This window comes from Haliotis cracherodii, unplaced genomic scaffold, assembly GCF_022045235.1.
Source record: "Haliotis cracherodii isolate W230 unplaced genomic scaffold, xgHalCrac1.p SCAF_8, whole genome shotgun sequence".
NCBI classification, from domain to species: domain Eukaryota; kingdom Metazoa; phylum Mollusca; class Gastropoda; order Lepetellida; family Haliotidae; genus Haliotis; species Haliotis cracherodii.
The window spans coordinates 11,177,510-11,204,580 of record NW_027266341.1 but is presented as its reverse complement, the minus strand read 5'-3'; the positions used below and the strand labels follow the sequence as shown (position 1 = coordinate 11,204,580).

The following is a 27,071-nucleotide window of genomic DNA, read 5'->3' as shown; positions in this document are numbered from 1 at the left end:
GGGGATTTATCCAGGATCCCAAACTATTAGTGACCTTGACAGACAAAATGGGGTAAAAACAATTATTTTCAAAATTTAGACTTTCATAAAAGTCCTTAATTTCTTAAATTATTTAAAAAAAATATGTTTCATTCAATGCAAAAATTGTAAAACTGAACATTAAAGCTTCTTGTTTATTGGTCCTGTTGTCAGGGAAACCCAAGTCACCCCTGCAAAATCTATAACATAAGTTATTACCATAATTACAAATCTTGGCAATTTTATGTTCCAATTAGGGTACTTTTACTGACAATTGCTTCAGACATGATGCCTAATATCAGCCCGTGAGCAGATATAGATAAAGAAAAGAGAAAAATGAAAATGGTAATCTTAAACGGTTCAGTGGTTATTAAGGTGTGAAAAAGAGGTTTGCCTAATGGACATCAGTTCATCTCAGCAACATGTGTTCTTGAATAAATGAATATGGGCCTAGGATCCAATTGTCATACTATTATGTACAGTTTCAAGACATGGCATGAGGGGCGGTCGGGTAGCCTAGTGGTTAAAGCATTCACTTGTCACGCCGAAGACCTCAGTTCAATTCCCGACATGGGTACAATGTGTGAAGCCCATTTCTGGTGTCCCCCGCTGTGATATTTCTGGAATATTGTCAAAAGCGGCGTAAAATCAAACTCAATCACATGACATGAGTGCACATGATCATTCCGACACATCATGGAGACCCAAGGGGATTCTGGGTTTGAATATTTTGGCCAACAGCCTATGCTGTTCCTAAGGTGCCATCTAGGGCTGGGACCAGTCCAAATTCACAACCCGGGTACCCATCACCCTATTACCCAGTCCTACCCGGGTACCCACTCTCGGTCTCAGGAGAGGTCTCAAAATGTTCGATTGGGAACATTTTTAGCATATTCCCGGCAAAACATATTTAGATACATGTATTAAACAAACTGATCATGCATACACTGAAGTTGACTTAAGTTCTATCTTTATACAACCATATGAAAAATCAGAAGGAATGGGTGCATAGTCAGAAGGAAACGTGAACATAAGTGACTTCTAGTGTTCCAGATAATTTTAGTCATTAGACAATATATCACGTGACTAACCCGAGTTATCCATCCCAGCCCTAGTGCCATCAAATGAATGGATGGTCAGGCTCGGTGACTTGGTTGATATTGTTTTCATTGTACCCTAATGGTGTGTATCTTAATTCACAATATGAATCAATGGAATGTCTAGTCCACATTTAATTATCTACAGGACACTGTCATATATCGGGAATATTGCTGTGTAAAACAACAAACACGCAAACAAACACATGAAGTTTGGAATATGGACTTGGGTATTTAAGCTTGTTTGGCATAAAGTTGCATATATTTGTCACATATATTGCCTGACTGTTGTCAGTCAGGAAAAAGCACTATCCAGTGTGTTGTTTTTCAGCTGATTTAACAATTCCATTCCAAGATGGTGATTGCCCCCACCCCACGCCAAACACCATAGGTCATCGTGGGACAGTCGTGGTATATTAGCCATGTTAGCAGAAAAGTAACAGGATGGACTGGATGATGTCTTTTCCTGTGCAATCTCTCGTGACTTACTTAAGCCTATGTTAGCTCTCAGTCTCCTCAAGCTATGGAACTAGGGTTAGTGTCAAATGCTGTGTCAAATACTTTAAGCTGTCTCAAGTGTAAATATCCTCAGGATCTTATTTCCATGTGGATTTAGGGTTAAAGTTTTCATCTCATCTCTTCTCTGTTTTTGTTACTGCGAGTGATATTGCAACCTTTGGTTTTTTATTTGAAAAATGTCATCAACTGCCATCTTAGTCTTGCTCCAAGGGAGGTAACTCCAAATCACCAAATTTAATCAGAATATCCTCAAATGAACTTGCTCACCTCACCCAAATATCAAGGAGCACATAATCTCCAATGTATGAAAGTTCCAGCTCTACTGTGCCCCCTGATACTAAGCATGCTAAGAAACCTCTTTTCTTGATTGAACAACGTCCTCTGAGGGAGGGATGGCATGAAGGGTGAAAAAAGTCAATCTGTAAGTCTACCCGTGACCACTGTCCCGGTAATGCCCACCAGTGTTAGTGTAATTACTGTCTGATGCTACACAGCCTTTTTTCTTATTGAAACATTTATGTTTTTCATGTTGAAACAGTAAATGTGTTTCATGGTAAAGAACTTATGGTGATTCTGAAGACCAGTACCTGTAACATTGTTTCCATAACAAAATTGCTTCTTAACTTCTTTCCATGCAACCATTCTAATATTTTTGGAGCCAAGCTCAGGAGTCACCAGAATAATGAAAACGGACAAGTCAAACATACATATTTTTTCAGGTTTTCTGATTCGAAATTTTGATTTCAGTTTACAAGTTTCTTCTTTTGCTTCGTTTTTTTGTAGTCCCAAATGACTTGGTTTGAATATAAGCAGGAAGGTACCCGAGTAATTGTGCTCAAGTTTAACTTGATTAACAGTACAATCTGCACTGAACTTCAACCAGTTTGTGGTGATAGAGGAGAGTATACAGACAAAACTAATTGTTCATTAACGGTTGTCTGTAAATAATTTAGTTAGCAGATGCAGTGCTCGAAAGAGATCGGGGGCACGGGTGGCCCAGTCGTCTATGGCGCCGCAATTCGATGTGCCGAGTTGCATCCCTTTGGCATGCCAGAAACCTATGGGGTCAAACCTATGAATATGGGGTCGAATCCCGGTTCGCCCCGATTATGTTTCTAAGTTTGTCAGCACCATAGCCGTGCTCATGGGTTTCACTGAAATGGTAAACGTCTAAGACCTGCATCACTTCGGGCTTTCCTCCCACATTAAGCTGGAATACTGTTAAAAGTGGCGTTAAACCCCACTCACTCACTCACTCACTCACTCACTCACTCACTCACTCACTCACTCACTCATTATCATGGTAATTGTCTGTGTACAGAGAAAATAAAAGATAGAAATGAATTTGAACACTTTGATGTACAGACATGATTGTCTTTGTTGCTAAAGGTAAATGGCTGAAATTGAATATCATCAGACATCCTGTATCTTGGACATCTCGGGTTAGCCTTCCACTAGGGATCTGGGCTGTGATGGACTCAAAGGTCAAAATCACAGCTTGTCATGCAGGCCCACATGCAAAGACAGAATTTAGGAGGATCATTTGTGGTGATGCAATTAGTAACAGAGTTTCATTTGATTAGGGGGGAGGTGTTGCACATTGATTGAAATATGTCACTTAAAATGTTCCCAAATGTGGGGGTTATTCCGAGTCCATTAATATGATAAAACAATTTCCCTATTGCGAACCTCCTCAAATGATTTACCTTCTCACTCTGCTATTTTATTTTTATAAAAAAAATATTTTTTTTAATTCTTTTGTTTGTTTCACAATAGAATGACCGACCATTATAATGTCTGACAATAGGAACAAAATCAGACCACAAAAGGAGGCACAGTTAACCAAAGTGACATAAACGCCATTTACCAATCCCCCGGGCACCTGAACATTAAGAAGAGTATGAAGCTGATTATTAAATCTATTAAGATTAAACATCCATGATACCCTTGTCTTACTTTGCAGGACAATGATGGTGTTCATTACATCGATATGAATAAATCATATAACTGAAATGCCCAACAATGCTGTATTCATACATCCAACTAGAATATATCCCATCTCATGTGAAATATGCATGACAAAAGTTTACCCAAGATCCCACTCTATGATGATGTGATAACGGTGATTAATCGTTTTTCAGATGATGTAATATATTATTAAGCTTGCCATAGAGTCCCTGCTGTTACCAGGGTCTCGGAGGGCCATGGCCACTGTTTACCCAGAAAACAATAGCATATTGCAGGTTGATTGAATGAATAATGCAGGCTTATCGAGTCCACCTGGCACCGTGCAGAATGCCAATACTGAGCCTGAGTGTCCGTTGCCGCCTCGTCTGTATCACTGATGCCGAACTTCTGCATGGTGTTAACTATGCAGGAGATGCTGCTTAATGCAGTGGATGAAGGTAAACTACTTAATTACTTTCAACTGGACCTGTACTGTACATCCGTCAGGGGAGGTCAGATGCAATATGGCTACGTTATATTGCCCTAATCACGTAAACTCGTCAGGGGAGTTTTGGAATTGATTTACTGTTGATGTTCTCAACGATTAATGCTCTGAGCATATGCATACTGAATGATACATGGAAACTCTTTCTCCTTTGTAAATAGTCGCCTTCCATTCCCTTCATGGCGAAGGAGGAGGCGGGGTAGCCTTGTGGTTAATGCGTTTGGTGGGCACTCCAAGAACCTGAGTGTTCGATTCCCCAGATGGGTACAAAGAATGAAACCCATTCCCCCGCTGTGATACGCATAAGATATGCCAGGCTCACTTAAAATTGTAGGAACTTCCAGTATCGGTAATTCAAGGGATATCTGCAATACTATAAGTGATCTCCCATTCTCTTATAGTGAAGTATTTGCCATAACTAAAGTTGACTTATTTCCCATTAGTTGAAGTATTTCCCATTACTAAAGTTGACTAATCTCTCATTAGTTGAAGTATTTGCCATAACTAAAGTTGACTTATTTCCCATTAGTTGAAGTATTTCCCATTACTAAAGTTGACTAATCTCTCATTAGTTGAAGTATTTCTCATCACTAAAGTTGAATTATTTCCCAATAGTTAAAGTATTTCCCTTTACTAAAGTTGACTAATCTCTCATTAGTTGAAGTATTTGCCATTACTAAAGTTGACTTATTTCCCATTAGTTGAAGTGTTTCCCATTACTAAAGTTGACAAATCTCTCATTAGTTGAAGTGTTTCTCATTACTAAAGTTGACTTATTTCCCATTAGTTGAAGTATTTCCCATTACTAAAGTTGGGATGGTATTCTATTAGTTGAAGTTGTTTCCAGACCCTAAAGTTGAATAATCTCTTGTTCTTTAAAGTAGAAAGAAACATGTTTTTAGGTAAGGTCATCCTCGCAATCCCATAAATGCCTGTAATCCACATGCAGTTAGATTTTCCTGTAAAAATACTTCAGATAAATCAACATTAATGCATGTTTTATCAGAGAATTTGAAAGACTTGAATGGTTTTCAAGATGATTTTATCCCAGTGTTGATTTTAATCTGATATGCCATTCAAAAATATAAAAATAATAATGAGTTAATTTTTAACGAACTTTTATAGTGACTTCATCATTGAATAAATATGTACATGAAACATGTAACAAGATGTCATAATGTAAGTTATATCGTCAGAAAACCTATTTGAAAACAGTGATGCAGTTATTTCATTGTCAAGATCTACCGATTAACAGATTCAACAAATACCCAGATTCTTTTTACAGAATCAGTCCCCTCTGATATCATACTGTTCTCATGCTGTTTATGAACCATGTTAAACCCTTGAAGTTGCACAGTCGGTGATCTGTGACCATCAAACCTGATTCTATGACTTACAAGCCAGTTCAGTTTCTCTTGACACGTATGTAATAAAATTGAAAAGAATCCTCGATGAGTGCTTAATTGTCCCAAGGGTTTTATGTACACAGTTAACAAATAATGAGTGTGATGTTGCAAGTAAAGTGAAGTACTTGTATCTTAGTCCTCCGGGATACTTAATGTCGCTTAAACCTCTGTTAGAGGCTTCTGATTGTGAAATGTAATCCTCTTGATTTCATTATTCTTAATGCTTAACGTTCCTGTCAGTGAAATGTGATCCACTCTCCTCTGTGTGATGTTTGGGAAATACAAGTACCATATATCATCACAGAACGGGTAATGCATTTACAAAGGAGTGCCCGTTTCTTTCGGATAAACTTAATTTTGTTTTCTCAAAATTGACCTTGCAACATGGCCATCCCTTGCCATCTGGCTGATGAGGTATCGGTCACTTGCTGTGGTAATGTGGTCACTGGGAAGGTCAGAAAAGGGCACCTGCTATGTCAGCTGAGGGTACCTGCTGTCTCAGTTTACATGGGGTGGGCGGCTGGGATAATTGAAAGTTTGACCTCTTGGCTGACCTGGTCGTTTATCACAAGTGCTGTGCAACACAACACACCACAGTCTTGAGTGACCAGGACATCTTGATACAACACATAGGAAACCGATTTTAAATGCATCATGATCACTCTGTTTTCTTTGATCGGAAACTTTCGCTGATTGAAAAACGGAAATTGATTGCGGGTAACCCGACCTCATCATTTGTCCCTTGTACTCTGTTGTATAATCTGGTTAGATGGAGACGGTCATTTACGATTGTCTGTAATTCTAACTTCAGACAGTTTTCACACATGTCGTTGTCATGAATATTCTTCTAGGACCTTGCTGTGTTCTGAATTTTGTGTCTTTGTTTCCCAGAGACTGATATGGAGTTAAGTGTATTAATACAGATTTGCTGATAATTCATTAGGGGCGACATAGCTTACATGTATAACAATCTAAAAGCATTAGCACGTTTAGTGCTTAGAGTGGAACCTCATCAATCTGGAACAGTACCATTCTCAGTAAAATTGTCAGCACATTTCTGGATTACCTCCTATAGCAGTATATACATTGCACACAATGTCCTTGACGTGGAGATGTTCAAAACATCTAGACTTACAAGGACCCAACTAACAATGTCTGGACTAACAGGAGGGTCCTGACAGGGTCCAGACTAACAGGGTCCAGACTAACGAGGTCCAGGCTCACAGGGTCCTGACTAACTAGGTCCAGGCTCACAGGGTCCAGACTAATAAGGTCCAGACTAATGAGGTCTAGACTGACAGGGTCCAGACTAACAAGGTCCAGACTAACGAGATCCAGGCTCACAGGGTCCAGACTAACAGGGTCCAGACTAATGAGGTCTAGACTAACAAGGTCCAGACTAACAGGGTCCAGACTAACGAGATCCAGGCTCACAGGGTCTTGACTAACGAGGTCCAGGCTGACAGGGTCCTGACTATCGAGGTCCATTGGCAAATCCAGATGGGGTGTGCATGACCCCCACCCTTTTTGAAGCAAACTAATCTTGCCAACATATAAAGAAGAAAACATACAACCATATCATTTGTGACATGTTTTCAGGTGAAATAACAATTAACTAAATAAACTTTATGTATGGCTGTCAAATGCAAATTGAATCCCAAATGAATTATTTACATTCATGTGCCATTCACCATGTTCGTTGGGTTTTGTGCACACACACCATTTTCGGAACAGATGTATATATATATGTGCTTGTGGCCCAGATAAATGAAAACATGGAAACATGGTGAATCCTTGTCACACACTCACTCACTCGAACCACCTGCTCACTTGCTCACTCACTCACTCACTCACTCACTCATTCACTCACAGACTCACTCAAACTACCCAGTCAGTCGCTCTCACTCACTCACTCGAACAACCCGCTCACTTGCTCTCTCCCTCACTCTCTAAAACCACCCAAACCACCCAGTCACTAGGTCACTCTTTCCCAGTCTCACTCACTCTAACTCTCACTCTCTTAAACCAACGAGTCACTCTCTCACTCACTCAAGCTACCCAGTCACTCTGAATCACTCACTTTAACAACCCGGTCAAGTATTCACTCACTCTAACTCTCACTCTCTTAAACCAACGAGTCACTCACTCACTCACTCACTCACTCAAGCTACCCAGTCACTCTGAATCGCTCACTTTAACAACCCAGTCAAGCATTCACTCACTCTAACTCTCACTCTCTTAAACCACCCAGTCACTCACTCACTCACTCACTCTCAGAGTACAAGACAACTTCACAAAGTCTTTGGACCATGATATATATAACAGTTAATATTTTGCCGTTGTTCTGAAATAATGTAAAGTTTCTCTTATGACAGGACCTTCTTAGTAAAGAAACAGCCACTTGTGGAGTCCAATATATATGAATGGTGACTGTAGTATGAAAACAAATCCTTCTGAACACTTTGTAACATCATTGTAAGTAGTGTGACTCTTCTGTTTTTATCATGATTAATACCAAAATTCATGAAATAAACTAGCCTCCTCTGTCATCAGCTGGCCTTGAAGTACACTTCAAATGTTGTAAACAATCAAAAGTTATAATTAGTAATCAGCCCTACACATGAAAACTTTAATAACATCTTCTTTGGGAAACACATAAAAATGACAATATGTATGTTTTTATGATCCCTGCAGAGACACTAATAGTCAAACAAGATGATATTTAGAATCTTTCCGCTGTGTTTTTTTTTTAATTAGGCCTGCTAATGATGTCACCCAGTGCTAAGCATATATGTAAACAAGCAAAAATGGCTGATGAAGAAGTCCTCATAATGAAGTTCAAGAATCATAGCCGTCTGATCATTCACTGGAGTTCTCGGAAGAATGCAAGAAAACGAATACTTCTTGAAATCCTGTTGACAGTGCTAATTATTACTCCACTGGGTGCATGTAAAATTAAATCATGGCAGAACTTACTGAAATAGCAATACAATTAAGGAGTGTTGCACAAGAATCGAAACATGCTGTGTTATATTCTCATCCCTCATGTGGAGTTTGTAGCAAACAGTCTCCAGTGAAGGCCATCACTACCCTGTGACTGAGTCCAGTTCTCGTGAGAAGGGGACTGCGTAGACAAAGTCCAGTCTAGGAGATATCTATAACACTGTACATGTCTCTCTTAATGTTTTTGTTTTCCAATCCGGATTTCATGCAGTGTCTGGACCTGCCTTTATTTATGATTACATGCCGATATTCCGCAGTCTTTGTGGAGGATGAGACACGCAAGGCTATTGTTCTTTATTTTGTATTTTCCTTAACATTTGGTCTAATTTGTCAAACACAACAACTTAATTTTTTTCATATTTCAGAAATTGATCAAAACGTGTGTTAAACGTCAACACCAGAGTATCAACAGTCATACGCCCAATCATTGGGCACAAAAGACAAAGAGACAATGAAATTTATATGAATGGAAAATTGAAAGTCAGTGATGACTCCTGGTATTCGTGAAAAGGAAGGGAGATAATTGTTTACAATACACACTAATTTCTTTTTAAAAGTTTCTGTCTGAATGCCCTGATACATTGAATCGTTGGTTACAGTTAAAGTCACTGGTTTGCTTGTGCCAGACTTGTACATACATGTAGTCGTGACAAATCTGGAATATTGCTGACTATGACATTAATGACATTCACTCATTCACGTTCAGTATAATGGTAGTAGATTAGGTACCAGGAAGTTCACATCTCCTAATTTCTCTGAATATATGTTTAACAATGCATTCAAATGGAGTGGTTTCCGGCAAAATAGAAGATTTTTTTAAACACTAATTAAATTGATTTGAAATATAGCTGCCATTTGATTCCTTCTCAATCTGTCTTGACATGATTTATAGCAGTCTTTCTTTAGAAGGTGCAAAGGGCAGGCAAATGTCAAAATGACAATTTAATCTTTCAAATTATCTGATTATGAGATTATATCAATAATACTTATGACGAAAACTGACTTCTTTGCGCTTGACCGTTAAAGGTCTCGCTGTCACAGATATAATCTATCGATGATGCAGTACATTCTTAATTGAATTTTTTTTCTTGTCTTCCATCTTATGTCAGTGATAATTGTCTTTAAGCATATGGGTGAAAAACCCAGAGTTATAATGAATTGCACTTGTCATAAATAATTGCCACTGTGTTTGTTGCAGCCATGCGTTATTGTCTAACTACAGACACAGTAGTTCCTTGCAGAGACATCCTTACAAACTGTCTCCTATGTTAAGTAGTATCTGAACATGATACATTTGTGGTCAAATACCAGTCTTCTCCAATGTTGGTGTGAAATTAGCTTTGTCACGCAAGAAGACGTGAGACGCCATGTATGTAAGAAGATTAGACTTGCATAACATGGAGGATTCCATGTCCTGTTAACATGCTTTGTGGGGGACACATGCTTTGGATAGAGTGTCACCTTGGAGACCCCCTCTGTGGTCTTTAATGGATAGAGCATCTGTCTGGAGACCACCTCTATGGTCTAGTGGATTGGGCATCTGTCTGGAGATCACCTGTGCCTAGTGGATAGTGCCACCTTGGAGACCCCCTCTATGGTCTAGTGGATAGAGCATCTGTCTGGAGACTGCCTCCATATCTAGTAGATAGAGCAACTGTCCAGAAACTGCCTCCTTGTCTAGTGGATAGAGCATCTGTCTGGAGACCGCCTCTATGGTCTAGTGGATAGAGCATGTGGAGACCGCCTCCTTGTCTAGTGGATAGAGCATCTGTCTGGAGACCACCTCTATGGTCTAGTGGATAGAGCACCTGTCTTGAGACCGCCTCTATGGTCTAGTGGATAGAGCATGCGGAGACCGCCTCCTTGTCTAGTGGATAGAGCATCTGTCTGGAGACCACCTCTATGGTCTAGTGGATAGAGCATGTGGAGACCGCCTCCTTGTCTAGTGGATAGAGCATCTGTCTGGAGACCTCCTCTATGGTCTAGTGGATAGAGCACCTGTCTGGAGACCGCCTCTATGGTCTAGTGGATAGAGCATGTGGAGACCGCCTCCTTGTCTAGTGGATAGAGCATCTGTCTGGAGACCACCTCTATGGTCTAGTGGATAGAGCACCTGTCTGGAGACCGCCTCTATGGTCTAGTGGATAGAGCATGGGGAGACCGCCTCCTTGTCTAGTGGATAGAGCATCTGTCCGGAAGCAGTTTCTGTGGTCTACTGAATAGAGAATCTGTCTGGAGCTGCCGTGGTCTCGTGGAGAGAGCATCTGCCCAGAGAGATAAAAGTCAGGTATCCATGTTAAACTGCAGCATGGTATCTCAGTGGACGAGCTCAATACGTCTGGACGAGTACAATACGTCTGGAGTAGCACACACACACACACAGACAGGCAGGCAGACAGACCAAACTGCATTGCTGACATAATCATACACACACTATACAATTCGGGCAGCCTGCAGTGATCTGCCACCAGGTGGCACTCTCTGGTACGAATGTTTTCTTGGAAATAGAACTCCTGTGCAGCCTAACTACATGCAGATTTCATGTCATTTTTTTTTGCGAGTTGAGATTTTCTTTTCTTCCTTAGGCTGCGTATTAGGAATACAGTACATACAAAATGCATAATATGTTTAAGTAAATGGTAAATTATGTGTTGTTTACAAGAACTGACTGAATCATGATGAGAGAACCTGATACTTGTGTTGACTATGAAAATGTCATATCAGTAACATAGTGATTGAGCTAATAGCTTTTGTCTCCACAGTCCTTCATCTATCGTTATTACGCACACAGTTGCGTCAGCAATTATCTGCCCTTTTTGTTAGAATAACTGGTAGATTCTAGTTACATTCTTAGCATAACAAATATTGTGACATTTTGATTGTAAAGTCAACAGCGACATTGCAGTCTAATTGATACAGAAAGGATCTCACTGGATTACTTGTAAGTCTGTGCACAGTAAAATAAACCCGACTTCTCCAACTACGATAATAATTGAGTTAATCTGGACTAAATGTTCACAAAAACACTCAGTATTACATATGTTCTCAAGAGGCGTGGAGACACTGGTATTATGTTCTTCTTCTACAGTTGTCTGTCTCTTATTTTCTCACCGACATTACAGTTTTATGATTAAACTAAATGAAGGGAAAGAGTTCCAATCGGAAATTACGCTTTATGGCAGATACACGGTCATCCTCAAGCATTTACACCCTCAGCTCACACCCAAAACAATGCTCATGTATGCTTCAGTGCACATTCTAAAATTCCCAGCAATGGGCATGTGCAAATCCACTTAAACTTGCCTTTGTCTGCAGAGTTTTCTGGTAAAGTTACTCGATGATGTCATAGCAGTTTTAAATTATAATGCGCCAGCTGCCAATGTGGGGCTACTCTCGTCAGGGAAACATACCCTCTATTGTAAGAGCTTAAATTAGTGATGACATGTTCGTTGTGCGTTTGGCGGAACGATTGCACACGGAACAACAGTCAGCGAAGCCTGCGTACATCTACATCGACTTCCATCTTCCATGGAGGAATCTGCTGGAGGCAACACAGGAACGCCCAATTAAAATTTGAATTTTTAATCCGTTTTTCTTTGATTAGGATCTTCTTTGTTGGCGCTTCTTTTAAGCTGCTATTGATGAATGATCAAGTTAAGGACCCCAACCACAGTTCACGTTTTCTAATCTTCTGTTTCAATGACCCCTAAAGACGGGCTCGGATGTTAACGTTTAATGAGTGTTTTTAAAATGAAAGTGAGACAAAATAAACATGCTGCTGTTAGTTGGGAACAGCAGTTCATATCTGGTTATTATAGTTTAAAGGGTGTTTGGTAGCTTCGTGGTTAATAGGTCTACACATCACACCTGGGATCTCGTTTGATTTGCCACATGTGTATTCTGGGAAGACTCACTCACTCACTCACTCACTCTCTCATTGTCAGGACATGGCCTCTACCCTGGCACAATGTTTCTTTCTGTGAAAAACTCTTGTTTTGCTTGTGAATAGGCACTCACTCACTCACTCATGGCCTCTACCCTGGCAGAATGTTTCTTTCTGTGAAAAACTCTTGTGAATAGGCACTCACTCACTCACTCACTCACTCACTCACTCACTCACTCACTCACTCACTCACTCACTTGATGATAGGTCAGTTCTCCTAACTACTGTTCAATGGCCACTAGACTACTTATCCCGAGATGAGTGAAAAAGGCTACTTGATTTCTCCATAAATCTAACAGTAATTATGTAAATTAATAGGATTATCACATGGCCTCCACCCCTGCACTTAACATGTTTCATTCTCTAAGTTTGTTTGTTTCTTGTTCAACTCTGAGAAAAACTCAGGATGTTTGTGATTAGGAACTCAACTGAAAGAATTAAATTCACAAAAAATTTAAACTGACAGTAGATCATACATGTGTGCAAAACAAAAATATTTTGAAGTCCACATGAGGAACACATCCCTCAAACATGTTATCACGCTGTGATATAACTGGAATACTCACTCACTCAAACATGTTATAAGCATGACTCACGGACTTATAGACTACAATAATATTTTGTTTGAAAAGAACGAGTGCAATTGTTCTGTGACAAAAGCATGCTCTTAAAAGTAGGCCTCGCATTTCATGGCAGTAACAACATTTATTCCAAATTTGAAAGGTTGGATTATTTTTTTTGGTATTAATCACTTAAAGTTATGTGACAGAAATGTAAACAGTGTTCCAATGGAAATTCAGTTGTAAATGTTGAGTCTTCAATCCCGAGGATTGGCTGCTTGGCTCCAGTGTTCAGCATTATTCCTGGCACCATAGGTTCCTGGAAGAGATGGCGCCAAGCAAGTTTGGTAATCAAGTCTCCCTCGGCCGCTCGGCACTGTCCTTCAAGTCTAACCAAGTGAGGTCTAAGTTAGTTGTGGACTCCTGATGGGACTTGGCAGTCTGATCATGTTGATAAGTATGATAGAATGGAACAATTAGATTAGCTGGCAAACCACAGTGATGGAATCGGGGCACATAGGGTTCTGACGGTTCCGCCAGGGGGGAGACTTGACAGTGAGGTGTTTTCTCCTGGGGATGTTGCGATGCATACTGGTGAAGGGGAGGTTGTTTCGGAGGACATATCTGGACCGACTCCTTTTGTCCTGATTGTACTGATTGTGGTCTGTGCTCTTGGGGTTATTCAGTCACATGACACATCTTTGTGTAACCACTTTGGAAGTTGTTATAATTGACCATGGCATGGTTCTTTGTTTGCCAACTATGAAATTGCTGCCTTCTTGTAATAGAAAGGGCTTGTCAAAGGAACTGTATGATAAGGATGTTATCAAGATGTCAGTGGAAGCATTATCTGGCTGTCGAGTACTGTGGAAGCATTATCAGACTGTTGAGTACAGTTGAAGTATTATCAGGCTGTCGAGTACAGTGGAAGCATTATCTGGCTGTCGAGTACTGTGGAAGCATTATCTGGCTGTCGAGTACAGTGAAAGCATTATCAGGCTGTAATGAGTACAGTGGAAGCATTATCAGGCTGTCGAGTACAGTGTAAGCATTATCAGGCTGTCGAGTACAGTGTAAGCATTATCAGGCTGTCGAGTACAGTGGAAGTATTATCAGGCTGTCGAGTACAGTGGAAGCATTTTCAGGCTGTATAGAGTACAGTGTAAGCATTATCAGGCTGTCGAGTATAGTGTAAGCATTATAAGGCTGTCGAGTACAGTGGAAGCATTATCAGGCTGTCGAGTACAGTGGAAGCATTATCAGGCTCTATAGAGTACAGTGGAAATATCAGGATGTAGAGTACAGCAATGGAAGCAATGTGAGGCTGCAGTGGGTGATGGAAGCAATGTCAGGGTGAAGAGGGCAATGGAAGCAGTGTCAGGCTGTAGTGGGCAATGGAAGCAATGTCAGGCTGTAGTGGGCAATGGAAGCAATGTCAGGCTGTAGTGGGCAATCCAAGCAGTGTCAGGCTGTAGTGGGCAATGGAAGCAATGTCAGGCTGTAGTGAGCTATGGAAGGAATGTCAGGCTGTAGTAGGCAATGGAAGCAGTGTCAGGCTGTAGTGGGCAATGGAAGCAATGTCAGGCTGTAGTGGGCAATGGAAGCAATGTCAGGCTGTAGTGGGCAATGGAAGCAGTGTCAGGCTGTAGTGGGCAATGGAAGCAGTGTCAGGCTGTAGTGGGCAATCCAAGCAATATCAGGCTGTAGTGGGCAATCCAAGCAGTGTCAGGCTGTAGTGGGCAATGGAAGCAATGTCAGGCTGTAGTGGGCAATCCAAGCAGTGTCAGGCTGTAGTGAGCTATGGAAGCAATGTCAGGCTGTATTGGGCAATTGAAGCAGTGTCAGGCTGTAGTGGGCAATGGAAGCCATGTCAGGCTGTAGTGGGTGATGGAAGCAGTGTCAGGCTGTAGTGGGCAATCCAAGCAATGTCAGGCTGTATTGGGCAATTAAAGCAATATCAGGCTGTAGTGGGCAATGGAAGCAGTGTCAGGCTGTAGAGAGCTATGGAAGCAATGTCAGGCTGTAGTGGGCAATCCAAGCAGTGTCAGGCTGTAGTGGGCAATGGAAGCCATGTCAGGCTGTAGTGGGCAATGGAAGCAGTGTCAGGCTGTAGTGAGCTATGGAAGCCATGTCAGGCTGTATTGGGCAATGGAAGCAGTGTCAGGCTGTAGTGGGCAATGGAAGCAATGTCAGGCTGTAGTGGGCAATGGAAGCAATGTCAGGCTGTAGTGAGCTATGGAAGCAATGTCAGGCTGTAGTGAGCTATGGAAGCAATGTCAGGCTGTAGTGGGCAATGGAAGCAGTGTCAGGCTGTAGTGGGTGATGGAAGCAGTGTCAGGCTGTAGTGGGCAATCCAAGTAATGTCAGGCTGTAGTGGGCAATGGGAGCAATGTCAGACTGCAGTGGGTGATGGAAGCAGTGTCAGGATGCAGTGGGCAATGGAAGCAATGTCAGGCTGTAGTGGGCAATGGGAGGCTGTTTAAGACAATTGGTCCGTGGAAGCAGTGTCAGGCTGTAAGGAAAGGCATTAGTGGCCATTCGATACTGACCTGATTATTCCAGAAGAACGGGGATGTTGCTTATTGGAAGAAGGGGATTTCCTTTTCTTCACATTATGCTACATGAACAGTTTTCTCACACGTTAGATACTTAAATTCTTCTTAATATGTTCTTTGCCTGACAGTACTACCCTCAACAATTTCAATATTTTGCTGGGAAAGACGTTTTTTTTTTAGAAAATTGCATCACTGGCGGGATTTTTCCTTAAACCTTGAAAATATGACAGATGAAGTAACATTGGGAGACCAGCTTGCCAAGACAAAGCAGATGAGGGTGCACGATGGAATGGATATGCTGCTTGTTTTAGCTTTTCAAAATTGTGATTGTGTTAGGTAAAGTTGTTTGTGTTTCAGTAACTTAGCATGAGTGGCCCTGTGATCTCCAGGTTGTACCTCAATTTGCTGAGCAGAGTTGCATCCCTTGACCATGTCAGGATCACATTAGTATATCTTATTGTTGGACATGATGTAACATGGAAATTGTATCTCATGTTTTTGTAAAATGTAGGACCCAGTTTAGAAATTCTGGATCAGTGTTTTTGGTTTAATCTCATATTTGCTGAAAAGGATAATTGTTTCATCAAGTGGTATAAGTATGTGTTTGATTCCTTCCTACATTAAGATTATACAATGTGATGTCAGAGAAATACCAGGAAGTCAAACCCAACTCACCCACTCCCTTGGTGGTCAGCTCATGAAGGAGGCAGCGTTAAAGTCCTGTTGAATTAGGGGACCAACTGAGGAAGTGTCCTTTGCTTTAACCACTAGTTTGAAGCCTGCGTCTTGTAAACTTGCTGACACACTCGTGAACTGAAGTATTAAAACTCTTTACAAATGCAATTTATTTGAAATGATGACTGACATGTTTGGCAGTGTACATAAATCATGTTCTTCGGTGTAACAGGAGAACACAGGAGATGATGACTGACATGTTTGGCAATGTACATCCATTGTGTTCCTCGTTGTAACAGAAGAGTACAGGAGATGATGACTGAACATTTGGCAGTGTACATCAATCGTGTTCCTCGGTATAACAGAAGAGTACAGGAGATGATGACTGAACATTTGGCAGTGTACATCAATCGTGTTCCTTGGTGTAACAGAAGAGTACAGGAGATGATGACTGAACGTTTGACAGTGTACATCAATAGTGGTTCTCGGTGTAACAGAACACAGGAGATGAGGTGAAATGCTTTTTAACGTCGCGTCCAAGATTATTGAACTTATATAGCGACGTGCAGGCATGTGTGTGTGGCTGCTTGTACTAGTCCGGACTGATGCCGATTTATAGTGCTAGCCCACTGAGATACCATGCCGCAGTTTAACAAGAATACCCCACTCAGACACAGTATACTGACTCTGAGCCGACCAGTCCTTGTTTTAGCCCCTTAATTCTGAGTGCCATCTTTTAAGGTCTTTTGGTATGATGTGGCCGATGATCGAACCCCGGACCTTCCGCTCTCCGGGTGGATGCTCTTCCACTAGACCACCAAAGCGGTCAAGGACACAAAATAAGGGCAAGGTCACAGACATTGAGTTTTTCATCTTTTTCACAATATGCATATCTGTTTGGGGCGTTAGGGTAGCCTAGTTGTTAAAGCATTTACTCTTCACTCCAAAGACCTGGGTTCGATTCCTCACATGGGTACAATGTGTGAAGCCCATTTCTGGGGTCCCTCGGTGTGATATTGCTGGAATATTGTTAAAAAATCAGTGTAAAACCACACTCACTCACTCACTCACTGTTTGGTGATGTAACAAAGAAGTTAATTTTTTACTTTGTGGCTTCAGTTTTGTTTGTTTCTGCTAACAGACATATCAGTGGGATTTAACCTGTAAAGAGAAATCCAACTGGTTGCTTTTAATGAAAGTTTGTTTGTGAAAACTGGTAAAACTGGTTTCAACAAAGATTTGAAAAAGGTTTGTTTTGTCTTTATGTTGATATTGGTTTTGTTTCAACTTAAAAACAATTTTTATCTGTCACACATATGAACCAAAAAGTTCCATCAAGACTATAAGGAGATCTACTTGTTGATGATATGTTGATTTGTTTTACTTATTGATCATTGAAGATGGTTTTGTCCAAGACATAACTTAATTTGTTTCATTTATGAGGTTGAGAACAGTAAATCTGGCGCTATTAAGGGCATCTGTTGTGTGCCGGACTCGGATAATATTCTTTGTTCTTATTTTCCATTCTTTCATTGGATATGTTAGATTTCATTGTAATGAAAAAAAGTTGAGAAACCCTTGCCACAGCATCAATTACCGAAATACATAAATCATAAACAGTTGTTGTCATGGGAAGAGTTTGGTAACATTAAACAGTTCATTGTTATAATTACGGAGCAAATTAGGAGGTTCCGTTGCCATGTCTGGGTCCAAGTGTGTTATGCCTATCACCAACAGATCCATAATTTACAACTTTTTGATTAGTGATTAGATTAAGGATGAGGTGAAGCGTACACGACTGGTCAGATGGACATGCTAATCACATGTGTCTGCCGAAGTTTACGATTCATGTGTGTCTGCTGAGGTTTACGAAGCATGGATGTGAAAGGTGGTAGGCGAAACTGATTCATCAGCAGGAGACCAAGATACAAGGTCACATGCTTGAATGGTTACCAATTAAAAGTTATTTTTAAATGTGCTAATTGTGGGAGTAGTGAGGCTGTTAATGAAAGGTATGACATCAGTCTTCTAACTTTTTATCCTAGGCAGATTCCAGTGAGAATGAGTTCCCAGTGCTAATCCTGTACAGTAGATTCGAGGATGGAGTTTAGACTTGATGACCAGTTGATTGCTGTGGGATCGCGTAATGTATGGCTTTAAGATTGGCTAGCTGGTCACTGGCAATAATTATGACTAACGTAACTTTCATGAAATGCATGGTTAGAGATTAGAACGAGGATTAAATGGATCCAGAGCACTAATTATCCCGGAAATATTCCGTCATTATGTTCGACCGCTTACGGTCATTCTCCACGAAAATTTATTCAGACCAGATTGGTTTGAAGATTTGCGCGAAGATTTAGCGCTACCTTGATCGTAATTTCTGTTTCGGTTAGTATTTCCTCATTCCGGATCAACAGAGCGATTGTTTTTTTTCATGGCTGGTAAATGTTTCGTGAGGAGCAGAGTGGAAGCTATAATTACAATGGCAGGATGAAATGTGTTTAAGATCTGTTATCCATTTTAATGACAACATGGCTGGTGTAATTGAGCGTCAAATAGCCTGGTACTGTCAGTGAATTGTGACCTTAGACGAAAATCATTAAAAGAGGTAAGCTGAAAAGGAGGGGTTGACTTTTCCTTGTGGTTCGGGCAGCAATTTAAGCAAGCAAAATGACGGTGATTAAATCAATTACTAAGTGGTCGTTGCATGTCTGGACTCCCAAATCAATTACCTTCATCATAACATGAAGTGTGTAGTCTTTTGAGTCCTGTGTTCTCCACCTCAAAGACTGGTCACTCTCCACGGAGGTCACACGTTGCTCCCAGAGACCCGAATCAGATCCCGCCGTGGGCCTAGTCCTCGACGATCTAGACTTGTCTGCTTTGTTAAGCAGTGTTTGGTCATCGGCAGTTTTAATAAGCTCACATTGACTGGGTAATTAAACTGATTTCCCCCAGGGCAGGGAAGGCAAACCCCTTTGCAACATGTTGTTGTTAAGCATGGACGACAAAATAACAGCGCTTACTCAACACGTTGGAAAAAAATCCAGGACAATTCGTCATGCTTTTGATGATCCCTGCAGGGCAGGTTCATCAGGATTTAATTTTGCTAAAAAGTCCCTGAGTAGCTCCTTAGGGACACAGGAGTCACTTTTGGCCGCCTGTCGGTCGGTGTGTCCACTATGGTAACCATGGAGATGGCGAGTGCTGTCTGATGCCCCTGGTCATCTTGCCTCTCTGATTTAACAAGTTGCACAATGTCGCACCTGATAATGTTCACATGTGATTTGCTGCACATGGTGGCGGTTTACGAAATTTGGCAAGATGACAAATTGGCAAGAAATGTTGATTTCTTTGGACCCCGAGTCTTGTTAAATCTTTCTCCTGCAGGATAGTCCATTTAGATGCACATTATGTGGAAATTTGGCAAACTTGAGGTTTGATGGGAAAATGCAGGGATCAAATCTAATAAGTTTACGACTTGCCATCCATATTGGAATTAAAGGAATAATTTGTTTCAGCCACGTGTTGATAAATTGATTTACCCCTGATGACTTTCTTGCAAAGGTGCTGCAGATGGATGGATGGGTCTTGCCTGCGTTGGTTTGTCATCCTGGACGTAATTTATATGTTGAAGATTCTTGCATGGCAGGGCGCTGGTCACCTCCTGGAATACCAGACTAATAATCATGTTTATCGGTCCATAATTGCACAAGGCTATGTCCGTTTTCATGACCTCTGGCATCTGAAGGTAATGTTACGGTATCAACCACTCCGTAGAGGACATGGAGGAATATTCTCATGTGTATAGTGCACACTTGAGTATAATGTTAACCCACCATTCTTAAGGTAATAGTTTTGGGAAAAACTTGCTATTCTGTGTATCTGCATTTCAGTTCACACACAATTTCACCAAAGTTAATGTAAGCAGTTTTGAATGAAATTGTGAATAAAATTAATATAGATTTGAAACAAGTCAACCTACAATGAACACTTTTCATTACCAGATAGTGTTATAACAGGATTGACTGGCGTACTTCACTACTGAATTGTTGATATGCTATTTCCTGACTTACATGCACACAGGTATGTTCTTTCCATTGTGTTGGGTGCACTCACTGTTTTATCACTTTTGCCTAAACGTATAATAATAGTATTTAACTTTTTGTAATGTCTTTAGGACATATATAACAATTGTTCAATAGGAAAAAATAATTCCTAAATGTTGCCCTTTTTATACCATTTTTGAAGCATATGGATAAAAATGTGCACATTTAAGTGAAATCATCTTGAACGTGACATAACACCCAATTTCACCTCACCTCACATTTGTTATTTACATATTACATATTATTACATTTGATATCTATGGGACGAGTCCAAATTTACTACCGGATACCACCCCCCTATTACCTGACTCTACCCGGGTACCCACTGTAGGCCTCAAGAGATAGGACAAAATAGCCCTGGCAAAACGTATTTAGACACATGCTTTAAACGATCTGGTCATGCATACACTGAAGTTGTCTTAAGTTATATGTTTATTCAACCATATCAAAAATCAGAAGGAATGGGTGCATAATTTTTGTCATTAAACAATATATCACGTGACTAACCACGGGTCCAGGCAGTCATGTGGGTAACCACCCAACCCAGGTACCCGAGTTACCCGTCCCAGCCCTAATATCTATGTACATCTTTGGTTTGATATATATCTTCAGGTGGTGATGAGGTGAAATCTGTCATTCTGAGCTGCACCATTTCATGTGCGTGATAGACTGACAAAAGATGTCATTAAAATCTTCCCAATTAAGACAGTGTTATGCAGTGAATACAAAAACATCATTTTGCAGACACCACCTAAGATCAGGCCGAATGTATGTTTTTTCTTATGCATTATTCTGTATGCATAATACCAAAATTAGTGTCACACTGATTGTCCTCTTCAAACTTTCCCCTCACGCCAAACTTTCCACACACTCCCTCCCTGCTCCAAACACTTTCCATAGACAAGACTTTCTTAAGCTGAAAGAATTTTTTCAGAGCATAGTCTCATATGACTTTGAAAATATGGATGGATTTCTTGTAAAATAAAGTAAAACATTTTGAATGGCCATATAACTGGTGTAAATAACAGATGTTTACATCAAATTTGATTGCTTCATCGCCTGAGGTAAACCCACACCACAAAGAGAGATATCAGACTCGAATGTTGCGTCCACACGATGATATGTGACACGCTTACTTTAGACTTGAATCACGACCCGTGAAAACGACGCGCCAGCATGTGCTTTAATTCTGATTACCCAGCAGAAACAAATCGGGGGACATTTTTTATAGACCTAAGTGAAGACAATTTTTGGCTTCTGTGAACCCTTGCCACAATTAGGTCTTTGTTGTGGAAACAATCAAACCTAGATGAAAAGAACTCCGGTCTCAGAAGTCCGTCAGTTTTTCTGCGACTTTGATTTTGGAGGTGGTTTGAGAGGTTTAAGAGAGGCTTTGTGGTCACATGACCTGACGCACCACATGTTCAAGATGTGTTGAAGTTGGGGATGTTTTTGTGACAATTAACGTCATTTGGCTAATTCTGGATTTTATTTTCACACTGTTTATGTGTTCTACGTACCACCTAGCAGACACTAGATATCATAATCGGGGATGTTTTTACAGAAATGATTAGATGTGGGTGTTCCATTCCAACTTTACTGGTCTTTTATTAGAGTTCCTGCACTTTCTTTAACCATGCAATTACACATATTGAATCAGTGGTTTATTTTTTTGACACATGCTTATTAAGGTGAAAGCAGACACTAACTGCTGAGTGAAAGTGATGCGAGCTACATTGTCGTCAGTTTTAAATTCGTTTGGAAGAAATTATCATAAATAACAGTCAGAAATCCTTTAATCCATTATGTTTATCATCAGTTTTTTTGTGTGTGTGTAAATGCTAAAATTGCCAGATTATTTTTATGGCCTTATCATGATAGTTATTATACATTCATATACGTTTATATACGTTCTCTTTTCAATATAGACTTGGATTTTTTTCTCCTTTTCACTGCTTCCGAGGTGTCGTGGTTAGAGCATCTGCCCGGAAAGTGAACGATCAGTGGTTAGCGTCCCAGCAGTGTCATTCCAAAAAACTTTAAAGATGGTATTTACTAGGGCTGCAACGAATACACTATGAGGTGAATACGATTCATATCACTAATATAGGGTAACGAATACGAATATTTATTCACGAATACAATAACGACTCAGCTGTTGATGTATAATTTATTATATTCAGTGAAAAATAACAACATAAATTATTTGACATTGTTGGATAATTAGTAATATATTATACATTTATATACTACATTTATCCAGGAACTAGTATCTGCTCAGATACGATAATGACCGGCGACCACAATACTGTCAAATTATATATATGAGTGTTGTCTTTAGAGAAATCTCTGCATATAATATGTTCTTATGGATATTTTTAGGTACAGGGTATGTAAATGCATATGACTGCATATTCGTAAATATTCGATTCTAATGACCACGAATAACGAATTCAATTCATGAATGGATATGGTTCGATTCTTCGAATACGCGAGTGAATTGTAACAGCCCTAGTATTTACCCTCCTTGCACTGAGCATTTAGGGGATAGAACAAGGAATGGTCAGAGTCAGCATACTGTGTCTGAGTGGGATATCTGTTTTAAACTGTGGCATGGTATCGCAGTGGGCTAGCACTATAAAACAGGCATTAGTCTGCGCTGGTACACTCATGTCGCTATGGAAGTTAAGTCATCTTGAACGCAACATTAAAACCTGTTTCACCTCACCTGTTCCCATTATCAAGGGTTTTCAAAGAGTGAGGAGTGTCAATGGATAGAAGCTTGTACTTTGAGGTTAATGACCTTCTTCAATAGTGTATTTTTATCCAATCAATATGATTATGGAACTGAGATAACTGTTCTATTTGCTTTCTGTGGGATGTTTATTGGATCAGTTATTCCCAAAATGTAAGTTATAGTTATAGTCGAGTGTGCCATTGCACAAAACAACCTTAGCACTACGTCTGTCGTAAGTGTGTGTTAAGGTATGGGAGTTACGATCACCTTAGCACTACGACTGTCGTAAGTCTGTGTTAAGGTATGGGAGTTAAGATCACCTTAGCACTACGACTGTCGTAAGTCTGTGTTAAGGTATGGGAGTTACGATCACCTTAGCACTACGACTGTCGTAAGTCTGTATTAAGGTATGGGAGTTACGGTCACTTTAGCACTATGACTGTCGTAAGTCTGTGTTAAGGTATGGGAGTTAAGATCACCTTAGCACTAAGATAGCATTGTACGGCACCCAGGCCCCAAAGCTTCCAAAACCCTGAAGGGATAAACATTAAGTTAGAGGTGCAAGGGCACCCACCTCCCACCTGAAGCAGTAGCATCTAGAAGATGTTCCATAGTTCCATAGGCTAAATATAAAACTTAACTTTGATAAGAAGACACAAGAAGTTCTCTGACATTTGTGTGAAGTAAATTGCCACTACCAAGCCTTGGTTATCCTGATCATACAATAATGTTGTTCACAGTGATGTCACAGCATGTCTGCTTGAATTTTTAGTTTGATAGTATAATACACATTTTTAATGTCATATCTACGACACATGCTTATACTAAATTCAATTATCACAGTATGTCAGTATGAAGATCCGGGGTAGAATACGTCTCCAGCAACCCATGCTTGCCGTAAATGGCGACTGTGCTTGTCGTAAGAGGCGACTAATGGGATCGGGTGGTCAGGCACACTGACTTGGTTGATGCATGTCATCGTATCCCAATTGCGTGCATTGATGCTCATGATGTCTATCACTGGATTGTCTGGTCCAGACTCAATTATTTACAGGCTGCCATTATATAGCTGGAATATTGCTGAGTGCGGCGTTAAACAACAAACAAACAATCCCTCTTGCAATGATGCTCGACAACTGATGCTTTTGTTACAAAAGGTGCTTTAAAAGAATAAATTTATGCTTGTAGCATCAGCAATGATGCAAGAATATTTTGCTGTCCATGTTGATCAAACTTTGCATGAGAAACTGCTCCCCCTTTATACTTAGTGAACTTGTATTTTTGGGCTGGAGACCTATGTTTGGATTCAGAATCACTGCTTCTTATTGTGAAAGATAAGTCCTACTAAAAACTACGATCAGCCTGCCGCACTGAAAGGATGTTATGACTTCACTGTTTGGCTGGTAGGTCATGTTGGCTCCAATCACAACCATTTTATGTGTTCTGTGTATGAGGGTAGCTTAGCTATTTTTATTATGGGTCTATTAAATAAACAAGATATGAATAATTTTAATTTGGAGTGAGGTGGACAGTGTTAGTCGTGCAAGCAGGACATTAACACAAAATGTGTGAGTCTCAAGCTAAATGCGTGAGAGTTGGCAGGTGTGAGACCCCCTTCAGAATACCATCTCGGCATCCCCTCACTGGAGCCTCCTCATGCAAGGCATCTGCAGATACTCAGCAGAAGATGTCCCACTCCTGGGTTCCGCAACCTGGGAGATGTTTATGTGTATGTTTACATGGATCAAGTTTGTTTTCAAAACGTATTGTTTCTTTTTTCATTCCGCAATCACTTCTTGAGGAATAAATGAGGTTTGGCAAATGGAAATACAAGTCCTCAACACCAATAATGCCAGGAACATCTTATGTTGTTGTATTTGTTTAAGTTAATCATGTATTGCCATAACTGACTGCCTGATGTGGAGGCGTGGAGTTGACACCATCTGTCTCATTCCTGGAAAGATATGTTGTAAAGAATGGAGGATGATTAAGGGACTTTTAGAGGCTTTGTTGCTTCAGGCTTGGTAAGTACAAGGTTTGAAATTCCTTGTATTAGACTGCCAAAGACACGTTTCCCATCATGATGGCATTGTTGCAATAAGTTCTGGTCACTGTGAGACATTCGGATTAATTTGTAATGTGAGTTTGATGAAGCCAGGGATGAATAGAGAATCTGACCTGAGTGTGATCCAGGATCAATTATGTCAAGACAGATTGATGACGCATATACGTGGGACTCATGAAGATCCAGGGTAGAATAGGTCTTCAGCAACCCACGCTTGCCGTAAAAGGCGACAACGCTTGTCGTAAGAAGCGATTAACAGGATTGGGTGGTCAGGCTTGTTGACTTGATGATACATGTCATTGTATCCCAATTGCGTGGATCAATGCTCATGATATCAATCACTGGATTGTCTGGTCCAGACTTGATTATTTACAGACCGCCGTCATATAGCTGGAATATTGATGAGTGCGGCGTCGAACAACAAACCAACAACTCATAGAGACTGATAATACCCATTCCAGCTACTAAATCTCAAGGTTTTTGTTGTGATCTACTGCTCTTCATAATGTTTTGTACAGAGGTCTCCCTCAAGCAAAGCAGAATCCTTTGAATTCCAGATTTGCCCTTATTATGTCTCAAGGTTTGTCAGCGCCATACCCTGTTCTTAGCTTCACCAAAGTTGCAAACATCCAACACCTGCTTCACTTCAGACTTTCCTCGACGTACCGTGAAATACTGGTCAAATGGCATCTCACTCACTCACTCACTCACTCACTCACTCACTCACTCACTCACTCACTCACTCACTCACTCATGGCCTCTACCCTGGCACAATGTTTCTTTCTGTGAGTAACTGTTGATATGTTTGTGAATAGTCACTCACTCACTCACTCACTCACTCACTCACTCACTCACTCACTCATGGCCTCTACCCTGGCACAATGTTTCTTTCTGTGAGAAACTGTTGATATGTTTGTGAATAGTCACTCACTCACTCACTCACTCACTCACTCACTCACTCACTCTAATGGTTTTATGCATATAGCTAGCTTTATTTTTGTTTGCCTTCCCTCTACCAAGAATAAACCCAGTACAGTCTACCAATATCCCTTTCGTTCAAAGATTATTTCTGATAAAAACAAATATTGAAATATATTTATAAGTGCTGATACGTTTTAGTACGATTTATGAATGAAATAAGCCTTGACTTGTCTTAATTTCATTGGTTGACTAGTACTGGTGATTGCCGATCTGGGACGCTAGCAAACTATTACCCAATCAATTTGTATAAAATGATCACATGATACATTCTCGCGAAATTTGATACAGTTCAGTGTGCTGATATTTCTGTGAAGGCGAGTCACGAAATCAGCCTAAAGGCAAATTAACCTAAGTTTTACATAAATTTTTGAGGGGTGGTCCGGTAGGTTAGTGGTTAAAGCATTCGCTCGTCACACTAAAGACCCGGGTTCGATTCCTCACATGGGTACAGTGTGTGAAGCCCATTTCTGGCGCTGGCTGGTCATATTTTGTTTTCATTTCCTAGATCTTAATGGCGTAACTTTGAGATATACCGTATTTGACGTAATAAGCGCCCACGGCGACATTTGCTAATATTTTGGCTGGTGAACAATCCCAATTAGCATCCCTTCTGATTGATCAATGTACACAAGACTTATTCATTTGCGTATAATACGCACTCGTGTGTTATATGCACCCTTAGTTATGGGCTAATAAATCTGGATTATATATATTATATCTGTCGTACATAAAAACTTCAGTCTGTAAAAACCACGAAATTTATCTTTCAACTCTGTTTTTTTCACCAAAATAATATCCTAATAAGAGCTCCCTATTTCTAATTTTGAGAGCGCCCTGGGTGCTTATAATGTTGAATACGGTATTGACTTTTTAACATAATTTCGGATAAATCTGATAACCAATAAAGTCATGTTGACTGGGCTGGCCATGTATGTCTATATTTGTAAG

At 40.4% G+C, this 27,071-nt stretch overlaps 1 protein-coding gene across 1 annotated transcript in view; it reads left to right on the top strand.

Annotated features, from left to right (window-relative positions):
• The first annotated feature begins 5,876 nt into the window (after positions 1-5,876).
• The window catches only part of LOC139450795 (serum response factor-binding protein 1-like), a 39,780-nt gene continuing 18,585 nt past the window's right edge, over positions 5,877-27,071 (top strand). The window contains exon 1 of the mRNA XM_071232635.1: positions 5,877-5,945. Coding sequence (XP_071088736.1) covers positions 5,877-5,945 — 69 coding nt within the window. The remainder of the gene's footprint in view (positions 5,946-27,071) is intronic.